The 20,226-nt window shown below is 41.2% G+C and overlaps 1 protein-coding gene across 5 annotated transcripts in view; it reads right to left on the bottom strand.

Annotated features, from left to right (window-relative positions):
* Window positions 1–224: 224 nt before the first annotated feature.
* Window positions 225–20,226, bottom strand: part of SLC9A8 (solute carrier family 9 member A8) — a 56,974-nt gene continuing 36,972 nt past the window's right edge. For all 5 annotated transcript variants that reach the window (XM_058178165.1, XM_058178164.1, XM_058178163.1 and 2 more), the window contains 6 exons: window positions 18,264–18,380; window positions 14,952–15,034; window positions 12,770–12,881; window positions 11,449–11,669; window positions 6,757–6,903; window positions 225–973 (listed from right to left, as the gene is read on the bottom strand). In XM_058178165.1, the coding sequence (XP_058034148.1) occupies window positions 866–973; window positions 6,757–6,903; window positions 11,449–11,669; window positions 12,770–12,881; window positions 14,952–15,034; window positions 18,264–18,380 (788 nt within the window). In that variant the 3' untranslated portion in view covers window positions 225–865. The remainder of the gene's footprint in view (window positions 974–6,756; window positions 6,904–11,448; window positions 11,670–12,769; window positions 12,882–14,951; window positions 15,035–18,263; window positions 18,381–20,226) is intronic.

Below are 20,226 nucleotides of genomic sequence, written 5' to 3'. Positions count from 1 at the left end.
CATGGTTCTGCAAGCATCTAAAAAAAAATTAGACAGTATGTAAAATACAATCTGTGAATAATAAAACAGCAGATGAACTGTTTCCAGTCTTAGGGCTTTCCCAGAAAAAGGAACTCCTTGCTTATTTGCCTCTTCTATGCTCTGGCTTCAAGCCCCACAACCAGAGTTGTGCTATGTAGCTGTTCTCAAAGGAAGGGAGTGAGAAGGGTGGGAATTAAGCTTGACAGATTTCAAATAAAGCTTTATTCTGGAATCAAATGATCTGAAGTTATGGTATGGAACTGTGTGTCAAGTTGTTTCAAACTTAGAAATAACAAATTGGAATGAACATTTCTAGAAATCCCAAAGGCCAAGGGCCTTTAATTAGCTGCTTCTGTCTTCTGTCACTCTGTACCCTGAGTTCAATAAATATTTAAAGAGCAATGTAAAGATAAGCCTTAAATACACTTACTTGCTCACCGTCAATACAAATTCACAGCATTGTCCTTCCAGTACAGGGCCAGTATATTGGCAAAAGTACAGTAAAGTGCACTAATTTTTTTTTTAAAGCTCTTCTACAGAATTTTCTTTAACATACATTTACAGCCGAAAAGCAAAGACAGTCCCAACCATGTTTCTAATTACCCTATTATCCATTAATTATCCCATTGTATTTGGGAGAATTGCTGCCTGAACAGGTGCCATAATTTCAAAAGAGTTTTTAAAAATGGCATTAGAGATGCATTCCAGCACGTGACACAACTTTATACTGGACAAAGAGTCACTTGACAACAACCTTACCAAGTTGCACATGGTATGTGTGTGAGTGTCTGCCTTAAAATTAAAGTTGGTGATGCCAGCAGAAGCGCGCACGTCCAACAGCCTGCTACAACAACTCCTGCTCATCATCTTCTGATCCAGAAGGTCCTTGTCGTACCTCCTCATACCATTTGTTGGTAAGGCTTTTCATCTGTATGCGCCCATGATGTAGGTCCTGTGGTAAAGGGAAGATGCAGCCCCTTTAGAAAGTTAGAATTGCAGTCTTAACATTTTTTAAATGTTTAAAAATATGTCCACCAAATGTTGGAAATGTAATAAATAAACCAGGCACATATTATCACTTGTGGTGGACATGCCCAAAAGCAAAAAATTTTGGGGTGAAAATGCATACTTGGTTAGGAAAAATGTTAAGACAGCATATAGATTTTAAGCCAGAACTATATTTGTGAGGCATAATACCAGAAAAATATGATAAAGGGAATGTATATTTAATATTACATATTTTAACAGCAGCAAGAATTGTATTTGCACAACATTGGAAAAGTAAGGAAACACCTACGGAAGAAGGTCCGTTATTAATAAGGCCCCCCTCATTTCAGATCTGATACAGGAGGGGGGTGCGGACCTGATGGGCGTTACTGAGACCTGGTTGGGCACAGAAGGGGGCGTTCCCCTCGTCGAGTTGTGCCCACCGGGCTTCCGCGCATTTCATCAGCCGAGGGTTCAAGGCGGGGTGGGGGGGTTGCGGTAATTATAAATGAGAGTTTGAATCCGAGGGAGGTCTCTGTCCCGCAGAAAGCTGGCTGAGAGTCTCTCTTTGTGAGGTGGGGTCATGGGGTACAGATGGGTTTACTGGTCACGTACCTGGCTCCCTGCCACGTGACAGCAGCCCTGCCCGAGCTGCTCGACGTGATAGCCGAGGCAGCAGTTGATACCCCCAGGCTTATGGTCATGGGGGATTTCAATCTGCCGTCAGTAGGTGAGTCATCGTCATCAGCTCGGGAGTTCATGGCTTCCATGGCAGCCTTGGACCTGACCCAGTTAGTGAATAGTCCCACACACACTGGGGAACACACGCTGGACTTGATTTTTGTCTCGGGACAGTGGCTGAATGATCTGGATGTGGGGGACTTAGTCATTACTCCCCTGCCGTGGACAGATCATTCTCTCCTTCGCCTGGACTTTCGGACCGCAGACCTTCACTGCAGGGAGACGGAGCCAGTTCGTTGGTTCCGTCCCAGGCGCCTGATGGACCCGAGTAGGTTCCTGACGGAGCTTGGGCCATTTCCTGAGGAGCTGGCCCACAGCTTGGCTGAGGAACTCGCTACCACCTGGGAAAGGGCGGCAGCGGTGGCTTTGGATTGCGTCGTGCCGATGCGGCCTCTGACCCGGCGCTGCTCTCGACCGGCTCCTTGGTTTACTGAGGAGCTGAGAGAGATGAAGCGCCGGAGAAGACGCCTAGAGAGCGCCTGGAGGGCCAGCCGCTCCGAATCTGACCGAACACTAATACGGCCACATATTCAGACCTATCTAGTGGCAATAAGGACAGCAAAGCAAGTATACTTGGCTGCCCTTATAGCATCGGCAGATAACTGCCCAGCCGCCTTGTTTAGAGCGACCCGCTCCCTTCTGTTTCAGGGGGCTCAGGAGGACCCCTTGCAAGGTCGGGCTGAGGAATTTGGAAGTTATCTGCACGATAAAATCACTTAGATCCGGGATGGGTTGGACACAGATTGGGTAGATCCGGACGGGATGACGTGGGCACGTCTTGAGAACATTGTTTGGGCTGAGTTTGATCCTGTGACTCCCGATGACATGGACAGGATACTGGGGAGGTTGAATGCCACCACATGTTTATTGGACCCGTGTCTCTCCTGGTTGGTACTGGCCACCCAGGAGGTTACACGAGGCTGGCTCCAGGGAATTATCAGCTCTTCTCTGAAAGAGAAGAAAGAGGCGGTGGTGAGGCCCCTCCTTAAGAAGCCTTCCCTGGACCCAGCTATTTTGGCTAATTATCGTCCAGTCTCCAATCTTCGCTTTCTGGCGAAGGTTGTAGAGAGTGTGGTGGCTTGGCAACTCCCCCAGTACCTGGAGGAAACTGTTTATCTAGACCCGTGCCAGTCCGGCTTCAGGCCTGGGTACAGCACAGAGACGGCTTTGGTCGCGTTGGTTGATGATCTCTGGAGGGCACGGGACAGAGGTTGTTCCTCTGTTCTTGTCCTGTTAGATCTATCAGCGGCGTTCGATACCATCGACCATGGTATCCTGCTGCGGCGGTTGGAGGGCTTGGGGGTGGGAGGCACCGTTTTACGGTGGTTCTCCTCCTACCTCTCCGACCGCTCGCAGACGGTGTTGACAGGGGGGCAGAGATCGACCCCTAGGCAACTCACTTGTGGGGTGCCGCAGGGGTCGATTCTCTCGCCCCTCTTGTTCAACATCTATATGAAGCCGCTGGGAGAGATCATCCGTGGTTTCGGGGTGAGCTGTCAGCTGTATGCTGACGACACTCAATTGTACATCTCCACCCCGAACCACCCCAACGAAGCCGTCGATGTGATGACTCAGTGTCTTGAGGCCGTTCGGGTCTGGATGGGGACGAACAGGCTCCGACTCAACCCATCCAAGACGGAGTGGCTGTGGATGCCGGCGTCCCGGCACAGTCAGCTTACTCCATCGCTGACTGTGGGGGGCGAATCGTTAGCCCCCAGGGAATCGGTGCACAATTTAGGCGTTCTCCTGGATGCACGGCTGTCTTTAGAAGACCATTTGACAGCCGTCGCCAGGGGAGCTTTTCATCAGGTTTGCCTGATTCGCCAATTGCGCCCTTTCCTGGACCGGGACGCGTTATGCACGGTCACTCATGCCCTCGTCACTTCCCGTCTGGATTACTGCAATGCTCTCTACATGGGGCTCCCCTTGAGGAGCACCCGGAGGCTCCAACTGGTGCAGAATGCGGCCGCGCGGGGGATTGAGGGAGCTCCTCGTAGCTCCCATGTAACACCTCTCCTGCGCAGGCTGCATTGGTTGCCGGTGGTCTTCCGGGTGCGCTTCAAGGTGTTGGTTATCACCTTTAAAGCGCTCCATGGCATTGGACCGGGATATTTACGGGACCGCCTGCTGCCGACAGTTACCTCCCATTGTCCGATACGTCCAGTGCGCGCCCACAGGGAGGGTCTTCTTAGGGTGCCGTTGGCTAGTCAATGTCGGCTGGCGGCCCCCAGGGGAAGGGCGTTCTCTGTGGGGGCCCCGGCTTTATGGAATGAGCTGCCGGTGGGACTCCGTCTCCTCCCTGATCTCCGGACCTTTAAGCGCGAGCTCAAGACTTTCTTTTTTCACCAAGCGGGGCTGGCCTGATTGATTTTAGTATGGGGGTTTTAGTGGGTTTTAATAGGGTTTTACCAAGGTTTTAGTTTTGATAAATTTTGGCTAATATTTTAAGTTACAGCGATTGAATCAGTTTTTAAATTTGATATTTTATTTTAAATTTGTTGGGATTCTTGTGGTTTTATTGGCTGTACACCGCCCTGAGTCTTCGGAGAAGGGCGGTATAAAAATATGAATAAATAAAAATAAATATAATTAAAAAAATATTGGACTGTGCAGAAATGGACAGATTAACACTGAAGTTAAAAGAAAAAGAAGACACAGAATATTTTCGAACTTGGGATTTGTTTTATCAATGGTTGGACAACAGGAGTAGAAATTAGGAACTTAAGAAGTATTACTATGTAAACGAATGGACCCAGACGGTACGCTGTTCATTAAACACATATGTAAACAAATAAAAAATATAAAAAAGAAAATTAGAATTGCACTTCTCCATCTGCCTGTGCATAAGGCAGTACAACTTCAATTCTGCAGCACGCACAGAATTAAATACATCTGATACACTAGGTTTAAAGGAAGAAAAAAAATGCTACAAGACAGTACTATGACAACATTAACATGGATAGATGATGAAGAGTTCCACTGAAAAATCTCAGGTCTTTCTCTCTCCGTGTATATTTTGAAAGTGGGAAGCCACAGAGGGGGAAAAAAACAGAAAAGCCCCTCATTTGAAAATGTTGAATGGCAAGACAAGTCCTTTAGAAGTATGTGACTTTGCTTGCTTGGTTTCCTAGAATGCTTGAATAAAATTTTGTCCTTTTGTTACACAATGTTACTTGCATACACTCTCTGCAAAGTAGCTTAAAGGGATAGAAACAAAGCACATGGTTTGCTACATGCACATAGCACATACATATTATAGTTCAGACTTTTGGTCAGACTATTCCAAGTGGGTCAGGATACAACTGAAGAAAAAACATTTAGACTATTCCAGATTTCAGCTAAAACAAATCCAGAGAAGTCACAATGGACAAGCAAGGCAAGGCTGGTGCACCTCGCTCCCCTCCTTCCTATGTCCTGACCATCAATCTTATTAGCATTGCACCCAACCCTCTCCTTCCTATGTCCTGACCATCAATCTTATTAGCATTGCACCCAACCCTCTCAGCTACCTCTACACTTGAATTCAAGTACAGCACGAGGACCACTCATGAGGAGCAATTCAAGATCTGGCCAATATAATTTTTCTCACATCTTCCTTCTTTACTGCCCCTCCCTACCACCATGAAAGTGCTAGCTATTGACACCCATCCACCTAGTACACCTGACTCACCCACCCTACCTCTCCTGTCACTGCTTGCCTTTCTTCCCTGCTGCCACTCTACAACCACCTGCAAAACATCCCTAAAACCAAATGCTTTTTTTATTTAGTGTCTCGTATTCCAAGCTATTTCTGTTGAACCCTGTGCACTCTATATCTGTGCACAGATGAAACATGCAGTTAAGTACCAATTTTGACTGGTGTAGGAAAGTTGCGTACATTTCAATGCCCCTCTCCCTTTTTTTTGTAGCCTATGACTATCATTAAGTGTTATACCTTGATGAAGGTATCTTTTCTTTTATGTACACTCGGAGCATATGCACCAAGACAAATTCCTTGTGTGTCCAATCACACTTGGCCAATAAAAAATTCTATTCTATTCTATTCTATTCTATTCTATTCTATTCTATTCTATTCTATTCTATTCTATTCTATTCTATTCTATTCCATTCTTAAGATACCTAACGCAGACTCAGACTGATATGTCTCCTTTAATAAGGCATTGTATGGCTACTCATAGTGTTTCAATCATTTCTGTGCACATGCCAGAAAAAAGCATAAATAGAATCTACAAGGAACCACAGGGGGCTTTGTAGCAGAAAACTATCATTAAATGTTTCGATACAATCCTAGATGTTAAATGGCTACCTATTTTGGTGGGTTTGGTTATAATTCACCATAACTCCTTGAGGTTCATGAACAAGAAACTTATATTTGCATGAATTTCCATTGTGCTAAACTGCAATGTTTTTGGTTTAACGTGAATGGGTTGAGGTCCGTGGATTGTTTCAGCCTATTTTTAGCTTAGCTGCTTTTTAGCCTAATTTTGGTTTAGATTGCAACTGTTGTTTAAGATGACATGTGAATAGAGAGACGCATTCTATTATTCTTGTTGTGGTTTTGTTGTGGTTTTGTTTTTTTGCTCCCTTGTCAAGATTCCAATCAATGAAAAGGCACAAAGCAAGAAGAACTCAAGGAAGGAATAAAAGCCAGAAATCTGTCAACAGGCTATGATTACTCTAAGCTAGGGCTGGGCAACTATGGCCCCTTTATGACCTATGGACTTCAACTCCCAGAATTCCTGAGCCAGCATGCTGGCACAGGAATTCTGGGAGTTGAAGTCCATAGGTCATAAAGGGGCCATAGTTGCCCAGCCCTGCTCTAAGCTATGCTTAGAACAACTCACGGCAGAGGTTGCCTGAACTCTAGCCAGTTTCTATAAAGAGAAAGTCAAAATGTTAGTGCAGGAAACTTGGATTATTTTAATACAAATAGCAGTCATTGTATTTTTGGATATCAAATTAGATTGAAAGTCAATCTGCTGTAGGATTTGTTCAGGCTGAACCTACCTCTTGGGTGAGCCGTCTGGTAAAGAAAGGATTCAAATATTTGACATCAAGCCACATAAAGCCTTTGAGATCCTGCCGCTTTATATAATGAGCTTCATATTCTTCCTCTGTCAGTTCAGATAAGTGTTCAGATTCAATGGTGTTGCCCTGAGAGGAGGTGATTATAAGAATAAAAAAAGCAATAGTTTTCTTTGATGTTCCTTTGACACCCTGCTATTTTATTTACTGTCTTTACATGCAAATTCAATAAAAGTGTCAATAACTTTATAGTTATGATGGAAAAATTAAGAAAGTCACCACCGAAAAGTAATATTCAAAAATTAAGGATCGTAAAAGAAGAAAGAAGCCTTGACTGGCACTCAACCATTCTAAGAGCCAATTTCTGATTGCCACAGACTTTAAATGTGTGCTGTTTTATGACTTTGGCAGTTCACATTGCACCAAATGTGAACGAAAAGAAAGCAGCAAAAAACCTGCTAGGAACCAGTATTTCATTAGTCAGGTTATTAACACAAAAATAGCTTGTCTGTTTTGTGCCTTTACCTTCCAGCTGCCTTTTGCCTGATCTGAATTCATACCAGCCACCTCAAAACAAAAGGTGGTTGAAGAAAACGTTAGCAGAAAATGTCCACATTGCAAAATGACCAATGCTGTACATGCGGCAACTGCATTGCAGCACAAAGTAAAATATTTAAAGGGTCTGGGTGGAATTACATCTGAGGATTCCAGCACAAATACACATTTAATATGTAGAAATACTTAAGTGAGCATTGTACAGATTGACGTGCTTTCATATTACATTAAATATTACATATTAAACCTGCAAGTGCTTCAACAACCCTTTAAAAGGATGCAGATTACCAACGGTCTGCAAGGAATATAAATCTTTCCATTCCCCACTATCCTGTCAGAGCTGAAGAAGTTTCTTGGATGAGAAGCAAAATGTCTTCAAAAGAAAAAACAAAAAAGTCCAGTTGCTGCCTGAAAAAACACCTTTGGAACAACCATGACCTGGATGACTGAGATTCTCTACAGACTTTCATATTACAGTTTCAGAGTAAACCATGATTAATTTAACTGGGATTTACTGAAAGACAATACCTCACTAAGTGTATGGACTGGCATGATAGAGCTCCATTTGATTGCCTGCTAAGAGGACTGAAGAGATAGAATTCAGCTTTTATTTTTCCAACCTCTACCATGCATCTCCATCAGGGGTGGGTTCTACTTATCTTTACTACCGGTTTGCAATGAGAGCGTGCACGCTTCTGGCATGCGCAGATCATCCATGATGACATCCGGGTGGGTGGGCGGAGCCTCCTACCGCTTTTACTACCAGTTCACAAGAACCGGACCGAACCAGGAACAACCCACCACTGAACTCCATATATAAAACTAGTTCCATCTAGAGTCATTAGGAAGTTGAGTTTAGACTCTAGATAATTCTAATTTCTAGTTTAGCGCCAGAATATCAGAAATGCAGCATATTCCTTGACTGAGCAAAGCAAAAACCAGCTTCCACAAAGATGCTGCTTTTTATTTGTGCCTCGTTTCCTATAAAACTGGAGAGGAGTTGTCAGAGGAGAAGCAAGAAAAAGGAAAAGAAAGAGAAAGAGCAAAGAAACGCAAAGACCCCTCTCCAATCATCCTCTCTGCAGGGAATATCTGCCAAATGCCAGGATCTTATTGTTACGATGTAAGAGTAAGAGGGATCTCGTTTAGCTGAGCTGAATCTACTGATTTTATTTACAATTCTGTACATGTGGCTATTGCCTTCCCTTGTTTTCCGTATACACCACTTTTGCAAAGAATTCCTTTTATATAGAGAGATATGCAGTTTGATTAGTATGGAGATTTAATGGCATGTATAACATTACACAAGACTTGGGTACTAATGAAATCACATCAGAAGTAAAGGACTGGGAAGGAGACAGACAACAAATTAGTTTTATAACGGGGCTTCTCATTAAAACCTTCCTCTTAAAAATTTAACACTGCCCTGTGCTTCTAAACTGACACTAGATTTGTTATATTCTACGTTTCTGAGCTTTGGGAAAGAAGATCCAAAGCATCTTTCTTTCTATTTGCCTAGAGCTGGGCTGAAGAAATCATGGGTAAAAGATAAGCCCTCCCCTTTGGACAGACTAGGCCAGTGATGGCTAACCTTTTCTGGACTGAGTGCCCAAAGTGCGCATGCCTGTGCATGTCCAAACCCCCAAATTGCAATGCATGGGCCCCTGCATGCGCCCCCACACACGTGTGTGTCCCCACCCATATGCATGTGCGCCCCCCCCGCATGCAACCCCTGTGCATGTGCAGCAGAGACCCGAAGACCAGCTGCCCAGCAGGAAGTGCCCGCACATGCGCAGCAGTGCTGAATTGGGTAAAGGCTTGTGTGCCATCAGAGAGGGGAGTGCGTGCCATCTCTGGCATGCGTGCCATAGGTTCGCCATCATGGGACTTGGAGAGTTCTAACTGACTGATGGCTGCCTGTTCTTAACTTTTACTGGGAAACTCTTAGAAAGCAAGGTCTGCTGGGGAGGTTTTTAAATGACCCTCTCCTCCCAGTTTGTAAGACTAAGCCCTAAATTGTGGTCTATAAGACACAATGGATGGTTTACCCAACATCAGAAACTAACAAGCTATGTAATAACTGTAGATTGTCTGTGAACACTGCAACTGAATGCGTGCAAACATAATGCTAAATAGTACTATTGATGCTTCAGGAATAAGTATGGATGAACCTTAAGTATGCAGGCTGATTCTACTCCTTACTTCATATAGTATAACTGCAGAATTGGACGCTCTTGTTCCTGCTTTCAATTAACTGTCATTATGCATTTGGCCCACCATAAAATAATGATTACAGATAGTCCTCAATTTACAACTGTTCATTTCTCCATGGTTTGAAGTTACGGCAGCCTTGGAAAAATGGACTTACAAGTCTTCCTTGAAGTGACAATCATCATGCAACCTCCACAATCACATGATCACAATTCAGGTGCTTGGTAACCATTTGTATTTTCAATGGCTGCAGAGTTTTGCAGTCACTGGATCACAATTTGCAACATTCCCAGCTGGCTTCCAATAAATAAACTCAATTGTGGAAATCAATTCACTTAACAGACTGCTTGATTCACTTAAATACCACATTATTTGCTTAACAACTGTAGTAAAATGGTTGCAAAATTGGATCTGGTCACACAAAAACTTGCTTAATGACTGCACTATTTAGAAACCAAAATCTCAGTCCTAATTGCAGTCATAAATCCAGAACTTCTTGTAGCATTATTTATGGATTAGCTATGCTAATAAACCAAAGCTCAAAGATCTTGGGTTAACTTTAACCATGATTTATCTAGCTTCAAACATCATGAATAATGCTGATACGTATAATATTTCTACTATAGTATGCATCTTTGAAGTACAGGTATAGAATCAATTTATGAACAGCAAGCTGCATAAAACATATATTTGTATTTAGTTTAAATGCATTTTCAATACAAAATTATTTTCTCAGAATGCTAGCTTCCTCTGAAAATCTTGAGCACTCGATAAAAAGCAAGTCAGTGTCTCAGGTAAGTGTCTTGATTGTTTGACAGAGCTTCTGCTATGCCAAGATAGAGGCTTTAAATAAGCATAGGCCCCCTTCCCAACTTCTGAATATAGACATGCATTTTTTTTTCTTATTTTTGACCTGCTTGGCAGTAATTTACATCTGCAGCTTATCTGTGAAGTGCACCCTATCATCCTTTTGAAAGATGTGTGACTCACCATCTGTACGTTATCGACATCCACTTAGATGTGGCTCAGTCCAAATGGTAGCATTGTCTGAATTTCAATGGGAAGGTTATTTTACTTAAAGGTAGCAGACTGATCATTACACTGCGCTACGTTCACAACCTACCTGCTGAAACAGTGCTATGTGTTAGAAAAAAAGAGAAGTTTCCTGTGCAATAATATTCCAAAGACTCTCAACAGTTCTATCCCCCTTGCCTCTCTTCTGCTTCAATCTACAGAAAGCAGACTTACCCAAATTGGAGTGCTTTGGATGTACTATGGCTGCAATCAAAATCCTCAGCCAATAAGAAGAGTTCTGGTAGCTACAGGTAGTCCTCGACATACGACCATAATGGAGCCTGCCCATTACAATTGTAAGCTGTAACCGTTGTAAAATGTGTCGGTCACAGACCCAATTTTACAACCTTTTTTTTGCAATGGTCGTTAAATGAACACAGAAGTTATAAAGCAGTTAATATGACTGGTAAGCAAACACTGTGGTAGTTTAGCAAACCAATGGTTCACTATTGGCACAGTTTTGGTGAAAATTAGATGTGTCCGTTTTTGGCAAAATTGTTGTAAAACATTCTCATGTGACCATGGGATGCTGCAAACAGACATAAAGGAAGCTAGGTTGCCAAGTACCCGAAATTTAGTCATGTGACCACAGAAGGGACCTGACCATTGGAACCTCAGAACCAGATAGCCCCAAGGTAAGTCCATCTTAACTTCAAACAGTCACTAAGTTAATAGGTTGCAAGTCAAAGATTACCTATATAGAACCTAACGAATTTAGAGGATGCCAAATCAGGAAAAGCAAATATATGGGCATGAAGAAAGACAAAGAGGTTTATGCAAGACTCACATATAAAAGCATCTATCTCATTTAAACATGGAACATGGGAAGCTTACCATTTTCTCTGTTTTGCTGAGATTGATATCCTTCTTGTTCTTCCGCCGGGCTTTAGAGTCTTCAATGTCAATCAGCCTGATTAAAGGCATTGTTCCTCCACCCAGCAATAAGATTGTGAACAGCACAATGATGATTGTGGTAGTGCCAATCAACTGCCGCTTCTCAATTGGTTCCAGGCCCAAGTGGAGGCTCAAGGCATACGGAATTGCCCCACGTAAACCTAGGTAATGGGGAGGAACACAGGGAAGCATATAAGCATTCCTCAGTCCCTCTAGAACTAATATTCTTCAAAGCTATCAAAATGATGGTTTCTTTGTTTTCTGTTTCAAGATTAAGGGACAAGCATCCTGGTTTAGGATAGTCTACAAGGAATTGCTTGCAATGAAGCATTTATTGGCACAAAGCTATGTCGCTTCTACCTTCATAACCATTCATTCCTCTACTCTGTCTCACCACCACTGAAATCTGAGGTTGCTTATACTGCTTTTGACTTTTCTTCCTCCTATACCCAAGATCTATCTTCTCCAGAGATGGGCAGTCTTTTTGCCCTAATGGCTCTATATGATACTCAACAATGGACTGGAAATAAACTTATACGCAAATATATTGACACATAAATACAGAGCTATCTGCCTCCCAGGCAACACTTTCTCCATTTAAACTGAATTTTCAACTGCCTGACAATACGTGTATAAGGTGTCTATGTGCTGGGCAAAACCTGGGAGGAAATGTATTCTTACACATGCTATCAATGGCTAAGGAGGTACAGGAGAAGAACGATGGTGGGCTTGAGAAAAAGACAACATGTGACTTTAAGGACAACATGTGGCTTCAAAGATAACATGAGTGGTCATATGTCCATGTATGACTTGGGACAAAAGTTCCATCTGAGACCAGCAGAAGTCACTTTCATTAGACTTTTCCCACCTTGAAATCCCATATTCTTGGGCTCAAAATTCTGAATTCCCAGCTATTTTTGCAAATTTGCTAGGACAATATAGAAATTGTTTTTACATTACATCTAGATAAGATCATGTGGGGGAAAGCTGAACTACTTCCTATTTTATGCAAAACGGCCAATACAGAATTAGAAATGTACAGTGAAAGATTTATCCCAAACATTTTTCTCTCCTGAGCAGTTAAAGATAATTCCTTTGTATAGTGGGAAATAGCAATCAATCAATCAGTCAAAAATAGAGAAAATGAAAGTTTCTTATCCAGAAACTCAGCATATAGTTTTAACATGATCTTATGAAGACCAAGTTACAATTATGATGCTATACAGAATAATAACCAGGAATGAAAACAGCAAGAACTTACCACTAAACCACATGATGAACATCATTTTGGGAGTGATCTTGTGATCACGGAAGAAATTGAGCAAATAAGAGAGGGGGAAAATATTGACTGCTCTACCAAAAAGGACAAGCACCTGTCAAGAAAAGAAGCAAAATTGAGCTTTTAATAAGAGAAGTAAAAATGGGAAAATGGGGATTGGAATTCCTAACCTCTTTATGGGTCACCTCTATATTAGCATCGAGGGCTAATGTAGAAACAGAATGCTAGCTTAGGTAGCCCTTAGGTCGGATTCAATAGGACTTTATGAGTTGCGCTTAGTAACATACCCATTTTTCTTTTCTCAAATGTGTTGCATCCTTTATATACCTATGCTTATCTTTATTTTATTCTTATTTGGAAGGGGAGGGCAAACCCTCAGTTTGCTATCCCAAGGGTGCTTTTTCAAGAGGCAACTGGACTTTCTGGTTTTTCTTTGAAGATGTTTTGCTTCTCATCCAAGACGCTTCTTCAACTCTGAAGAAGCAGAAAAACCAGAAAGTCCAGTTGCTTTTTGAAAATGCATCTTTGGGACAACCATGATCTTGATGACTGAGAATCTCCATAGATCTCCATATGTTAGTTTATAACAGCTCCTGAATATGACAGAAAGCTTAAAGCATGGTTAAGCAATTATTAAGCTAAGGCTCTAGCCCACTATAAATTCGCTAAACAGCAAATGAAAATAGAAAGTCTTAACCCTCAAACAAACATATATGAGAGTATACTATATACAGTGAAGAGAGGGAAGAAAAGGAGCAAATTCATAGCAATCAGGTTGCATTCAGCTCAAAGAGTACAAGCAATATTTCTTAAATTCTGGGTGTTTTATACAGATAGTCCTCAATGTACGACCACAATGGAGCTCAAAATTTCTGTTGCTAAGCAAAATAGTTAAGTGAGTTTTGCCCCATTTTATGACCTTTCTTGCCACAGTTGTTCAGTGAATCACTGCAGTTGTTAGGAGTAACAGGATTGCTAAGTGAATCTGGCTTCCCCATTGACTTTGCTTGTCAGAAGGTCACATGACCACATGACCCCAGGACACTGCAACAGTCATAAATATGAATCAGTTGCCAAACTTTTGATCACATGACCATGGGGATGCTACAATGATCCTAAGTATGAAAAATGGTCACAAGTCATTTTTTTTCAGTGCCCTTATAACTTTGAAAGGTCACTAAACAAAACGTTGTAAGTCAAGAGCCTATATTGTGTTTTAAATGTTCTGAGCTGCTCAGCATCATGCCTTTGAGATGGGTGACTATATAAAGTGACACAGATAAATAGAATATATAGTGTAAATAAATGCAACTTCACGTTTACTCATTACTTATGAGTTCACAATTAATTCCTAACGAGGAAGTCCTGGGAGTAAAATGCTAGACCAAATTAATATTAGCCTGATTCTATGAAGTAAGTGTTTGCACTCCCCTAGCAATGAGCCTCCTTGTGCTGAGGCTTTCTTTTTAGCCTTGGCTGTCTCAGAATGAATAATAAATGAAGTGGAAATACAAAGCTGCCTTGTAACTGAGTCAGACCTGAGTTTGCTGAATACTAACATGTCAGGAGAAGAGCTATGCTAGTCTACAGTAATCAAAAGTTTAAAAAGAATTTAACTCTTAAGATTATCAAATGTTATAAGGATGCATGCAATTCAATGTCACACAGTTGTAAGGATAACCCCTCTTCTTAAGTTTTAAGACTACTATACAAATCAATGAACATCCTGGATAACACTGAGGTCCAAACTAAGGACCTACAAAACGGCTCACCACGACTTCTTGAAGTAGACCACCACATGGTTATACCAGCAAACCTTTAATTTCAAAACCCACTATTGTTCACCATGAAGACAGTGTCCAATGGCAAAATAATGTCCTATGCACCCACTGGCTCTTCCAGAAGAACCTAAATCGACTTTTAAGAGTCATTTTCGTAGATCTTTTAGAAAGCTATTGTCTACAGTGAAGGAAGAGATGGTTTAATTTGTGTTATTATACATACACATTGCAATGTTTTTTATATTGTAATCCAGCTAGAGTCCAATAAGCAGGCAGCATGCAAATAAATAATAAATAAATTAGAGTTCTCTGTGACACATATCCCTTCTTGCCAGACTGGGGTCAGGTGAAACAAATAATCTCTACTATAATTTGATACCTACTATGCACCAGATGACAAAGGACATTTCAAACTTGTGAGGGAAGCTAAAAATTGACAGGCCCAGAAATGCAAAAACGCATGTTTCTGAAAGAGAAAAATCAGAAATGAGTGTTCACAAAATACAACACTGATCATTCGAGTCCCTATGTTTAATTTTTTAAAACTTCAGTGAAATATTTGAATCAGGTTCAGTCTCTTACATACCTAAACGACATAACCAAGAAAAATAAGAAAGAAAAATGTTCAAAATGACCAGATACATAACCTGTTTCTTCTGAAAGGAAAAGGGCTGACTAGGAGATTCTTCTCTCATGGAGTTATTGCTTTCAGAGGGCCTGGGCCTAGTCCAACAGAAACTTAGCTTCTTCAACAGAGTTTTATTAAAACCTAGCATTTGCTGCATAAGGTTTAGCAAGGGAGCACAGACTTTACAAAAATAAAAGACAGAAAAAACACGCACACAACATGTAACTGGCTAACAGTTGATTGGGGCCTGCAACAAAATACTGCAGCAGTATGATCTGTCTTGCCAGCAATTTTTTTTTTCAGGCTCTCCTGTTTCTCCCAGCTATTTCCTCTTTTCCTCTCTTAACAGATGTTCAATCTTCAGTGACCCTGCATTTTAAACATCAGAAAGCAACATTCAGATCCAATATTAATTTAGCCTTAATAGCTCAGTGAAATGCCCATGTTCGAAGGACAAGCAGCACCCTTAATGATGGGACAAACCACAAGTCTGTTTCTCACATGTTCTGGTCATGTGTCTCCTGGTAGTATCTAGCTGGCTATTGTGAAAGAACACAGGTAAAGAAAGGATAAGTGAAAATGTGATCTAGTCTAGCAATGCAGGTTTTGTGCTTGCGTTATCTTTTTTTGTGTAGCACTGCCTCAGATTCCTGCATCCATGAAATTGTAAGGTTTTCTTTTCATCTCTGGCCCTGTCATTAATACTGTGTTTAGCTTAATTTCTTCTAAATAATAAATACATTTAAAAACAAATACCAGCTAAGAAAGGACAGAATACAAAGGACCACATGCATTTATTGCCTGTAATTTTTTCCCCCTTTTCAAATAGCTTCCTGGTACTGTATCCATAATCCTTTAATGGAAATGAAGGGATGTTGCCTCTCTATCATCTAAAAGTACCCTGGAGGCGAGAAAAAAGTCAAAGAAATCTGTTTTGTTATTAATCTTGTGGCAAGACTTAGCCAGAGCTTGGAGGAGAAGTGAGGACAAGATTTACAGCACATTTTATCCCCCTTGTCAGTAAAGGTGACTTTTCTGCTTGGCAGACTCTATATTAGTAGGTCTGTTCTGAGAATTGAGGTGAAGAAATGCTCCCACAGTTAAAAGAAATAGCTCTGCTTCCTCTTACCCTTAATTCACATTCTGAATTTCTTTGAAATCACAAAAAAATATAGATCAATCAATGATTACAAATTGTAATGTTTAAGGCTGCAATCTTATGCATGCTTAGTTGGGAGTCCTATTGGATCAAAATGGGGCCTACCAAATGTCTGAGCAGTTACACAAGTCGTAATGTAAAATCTCCTTCTGAACCAAAGCAAGGACAGCAAGGTGCTGCCATCTGCTGAGATAAACTCTGCAACCTTCAAAACTATTTTTAAAATACATTTATCTGGCCAGGAGCATCTAAGACAGATGCTCGTGTCAAACTCGTGACATCATGTCATCATGTGACGTATCATGACTTTTCCCCCTTCGCTAAACCGGGGATGGGCGTGGCCAGCACGTGCTACATCCGGCCCACGGGCCGCAAGTTTGACACCTCTGAATTCTGAGACATTAGACTAGATGAGGGAGGAGGAACTCGAGAATGAGGCAGTCCTCACGGGAAAAAGACGCCAGGAACTGATAGGCATCTTCCAGACTGATACTCTCCATTTCTTGCAGGTATTGCCGACACACTTCCCAAATTCTTTCATTATTGACTTGGGTGAATGCAGGTTTACTATACTTCAGCCACACCTGCAGAATTGCAAGTTTCCATCAAACATGAATCAGGGGGAAAAAAAATTTTGATTGTATTCATGAGCTCATGTTAACATACTGCCATTCCTCAGCCTTAACACTGTAATAAAAATAAAAAATACTATATTATATGCAATTTATTGGCACATACATTCTTTGATGACTTGATGAGAAAGGGCCAGCTTTTCCTATGAAGTATAGGTAATAATATGAAATCAAATCCAATCAAGCTGGTCAATAACAATTTACTGGTTGCAATAAAAGTAGGCTTCTGCAATAGGGGCCGGAATTTCCATTGCTTAGCAAGGCAGTTGTTAAGTGAGCTGTGTTTGATTTTTAAACCTTTTATTTTGCCATAGTTGTTAAGCGAATCACTGTAGTTGTTAACTGAATCATGGATTGTTAAGCAAACCCTGTTTCTCCCATTGACATAGCTTGCAGGAACCAGCTGAGAAAGTTACAAGTGGCAATCATTGACCCCAGGGTGCTGAGGTCATTATATATGCATGCCATTTGCCAAGGGGGTCAATTTGTTTTCCCAAGCACCTGAAATTAGGACACGAAACAATGGATGGAAACTGATCAAGGAGAGAAGCAACCTGGAATTAAGGAGAAACTTCCTAAGAGTGAGAACAATTAACCAGTGGAATAGCTTGCCTTCACCTTGAGGGTGCTTCATCACTGGAGGTTTTTAAGAGACTGGACAGCCACTTGTCTGAAACGGTATAGGGCGGTGATGGTTAACCTTTTCAGCACTGAGTGCCAAAACTGGAGCATGCGCACCACAGTCTGGAAGAGAGCAGCTGGCCGGTGCACATGTGCACGGCGGCCAACTGGTCTTCTGGATTCCGTCACGTGCATGCATGTTGGCCAGCTGGTGTGCCATAGGTTTGCCATCATGGGTATAAGGTTTCCTGCTTGGGGTGGGGGCTGGAGGCTGGAATAGAAGACTTCCAAGGTTCCTTTCGGTTCTATTCTGATTGAAGTACCCATATTTTGATCACATGACTGCGGGGATGCTGCAATGATGCAAAGACCAGTCATAAGTCCATTTTTTCAGTGCTGTTGCAACTTTGAATGGTCACTAAATGAATGGTAGTTAAGGAACATCTGCAGAGATAACCCTCAACTCCACTGACCATAGTTCCTGGTCAACTGGCAGGACAAAAATGTGTAATCATAATTGAAACCTATTTGATGTTTAAATTAAAGTATTTCACTTATGTAGTATATTACCACTGCGAAAACTGGTAGGATAATCAGGAAGCATTTTGAAAAGTCTGCTTTGATAGTAAGAGTCCAAGCAATGGACAGCACCTACCACACATGAATGCAACAGTTCTCAGAGTCTGCTGCATTAGGATCTGTGTAACCGGAGAAAGATTATGATGGGTGTAGTGAGACATTACAATGCCGGAAAACAAGATAGCCATGATACCTGGAAGAAAAAAATCACCATTAGATATACTTATATATAAAATCAGGTTTTTCCTTAAACTGTTACTAATTGCAATCCAATAAATAATCAGAACTGTTCTGCAGCACAAGAATGGGAAAGGTAACGATTCAGGTTGGAAGCTCAGGTCTAGCAGTTGCACAATTCAACAACATGAGTTGGGCCAGCTGCCCGGAGTAGTTCAACCTTTGGCTCAACTGCTGAAGGAACAAAAGCACCTAAATATGTATATGCATATTTTGATTGTACTTCAAAATTGGGGGCAGTTCAGCACCTTTGAAGGACTGCTTACACAGGAATTTTCTATTTGCACTGGGAGTAAGTGCTTTCACTTAAGTCTGATGAATATCATTACTCTATGTGAAATATCAAATCTATGTTTTTCTACTGTAAATAAAGACCCAACCCTAAAAATTACAAAATAATTACCCTCCCAATTACATAATTCCAGTTATCAGAAAAGCAACATAGTATATATAAGGGACCCAAAATATCACCACACTTTGAAAGTTGTTTCCACTAGGCCAACAATAGGCCAATAAATACTAGTTAACAGACTCAAGGAGAATAGCCAAACTAAGGCTTAATCATAGATTATAGATATTGGTTTCATCATAAACAATATTCTCACTCTTTCAATGTGGAGAATGTGTTAATGTTTGCAGGAAAATAATGGTAGGATTGAAAAGGCCTCTTTGCGACCAACCTTCCTCTCAAATCTATTGAATTTCAACTCCTGAAGATTATATTCTCCACTTCCAAATTATACTCATACTCCCACATGACTGAGGGCTACAACTAACTATTCAGTATGTTAACTATTACTCTAACATACTGAATAATTGGATCTTTCTGATACAGTAGAGCTTAATCATTCAGGAAACATTTAGAATTGTCAATATTTCTGCATAAATATGCAGGAGATCTGGTGATGCACTGGTTAGAATGCAGTATTGCAGGCTAATTCTGCCCACAATCTGGAGTTCAATTCTCATAGGCTCAAGGTTGACTCAGCCTTCCATCTTTCTGAGGTTGGCAAAATGAGCACCCAGATTTTTGGGGGCAATAGGCTGACATTGTAAAATGCTCAGAGAGTGCAGTGGAGAACTATGAGGTGGTATATAAGTCTAAGTGCTATTGCCATAAAAATATAACCTGAAAGATGATCTGTTCTCCACACAAGTCCTAAAACTAGATAGAGAACCCAATTAAACAAATAATTCAAAAACATTATACTTGATTTATTGAGGGAAATGATCCAAAGCTACTACTTCCCTTCACATGCACTTCCTATATATTCTGTTCAGGGCTAGAAGAAAGTATTCAAGCTACTCCAATGCTGTAGAGACTGAATGGAGATTCCATGGAATCAGTATCATATGGATCATACTACCAGATCCCAACTGGATTTTATTTGACAGTGCTGTTTGTTTATTCCCAGAGTACAAAAACAAGTTTCATGCATAGAAAATGAAGAAGTCGTATTTGATATTATACCAAAAAAGAGAGATGGCAAAGCCGCTGCAAAATGAGAATACAACAGTGATCTGATAACAGCTGACAGATTCAGTGAACCTCAAACTCATCATAATCCTTTTAGTTGCTGCATTACATAATTCATTTTATCCAATTTAAATCTAATATTCCATTGAATGATTATGATCCTATTAGTGAAAGTGCTCCAGAATTTTAATTACTAGTTCCATTACAATTCCCAAGATATTATTTGGAATGAAACGGCTATTAAAACACACACACACACACACACACCAAGCATTGGCTCTCCAGAGGTTACTTCAGGACTAGAGAACAGCTGTAAAATCCACTC

This window comes from Ahaetulla prasina, chromosome 3, assembly GCF_028640845.1.
Source record: "Ahaetulla prasina isolate Xishuangbanna chromosome 3, ASM2864084v1, whole genome shotgun sequence".
Taxonomy (NCBI): domain Eukaryota; kingdom Metazoa; phylum Chordata; class Lepidosauria; order Squamata; family Colubridae; genus Ahaetulla; species Ahaetulla prasina.
The sequence above is the reverse complement of the archived record's forward strand: the minus strand, read 5'-3'. Positions and strand labels throughout refer to the sequence as shown.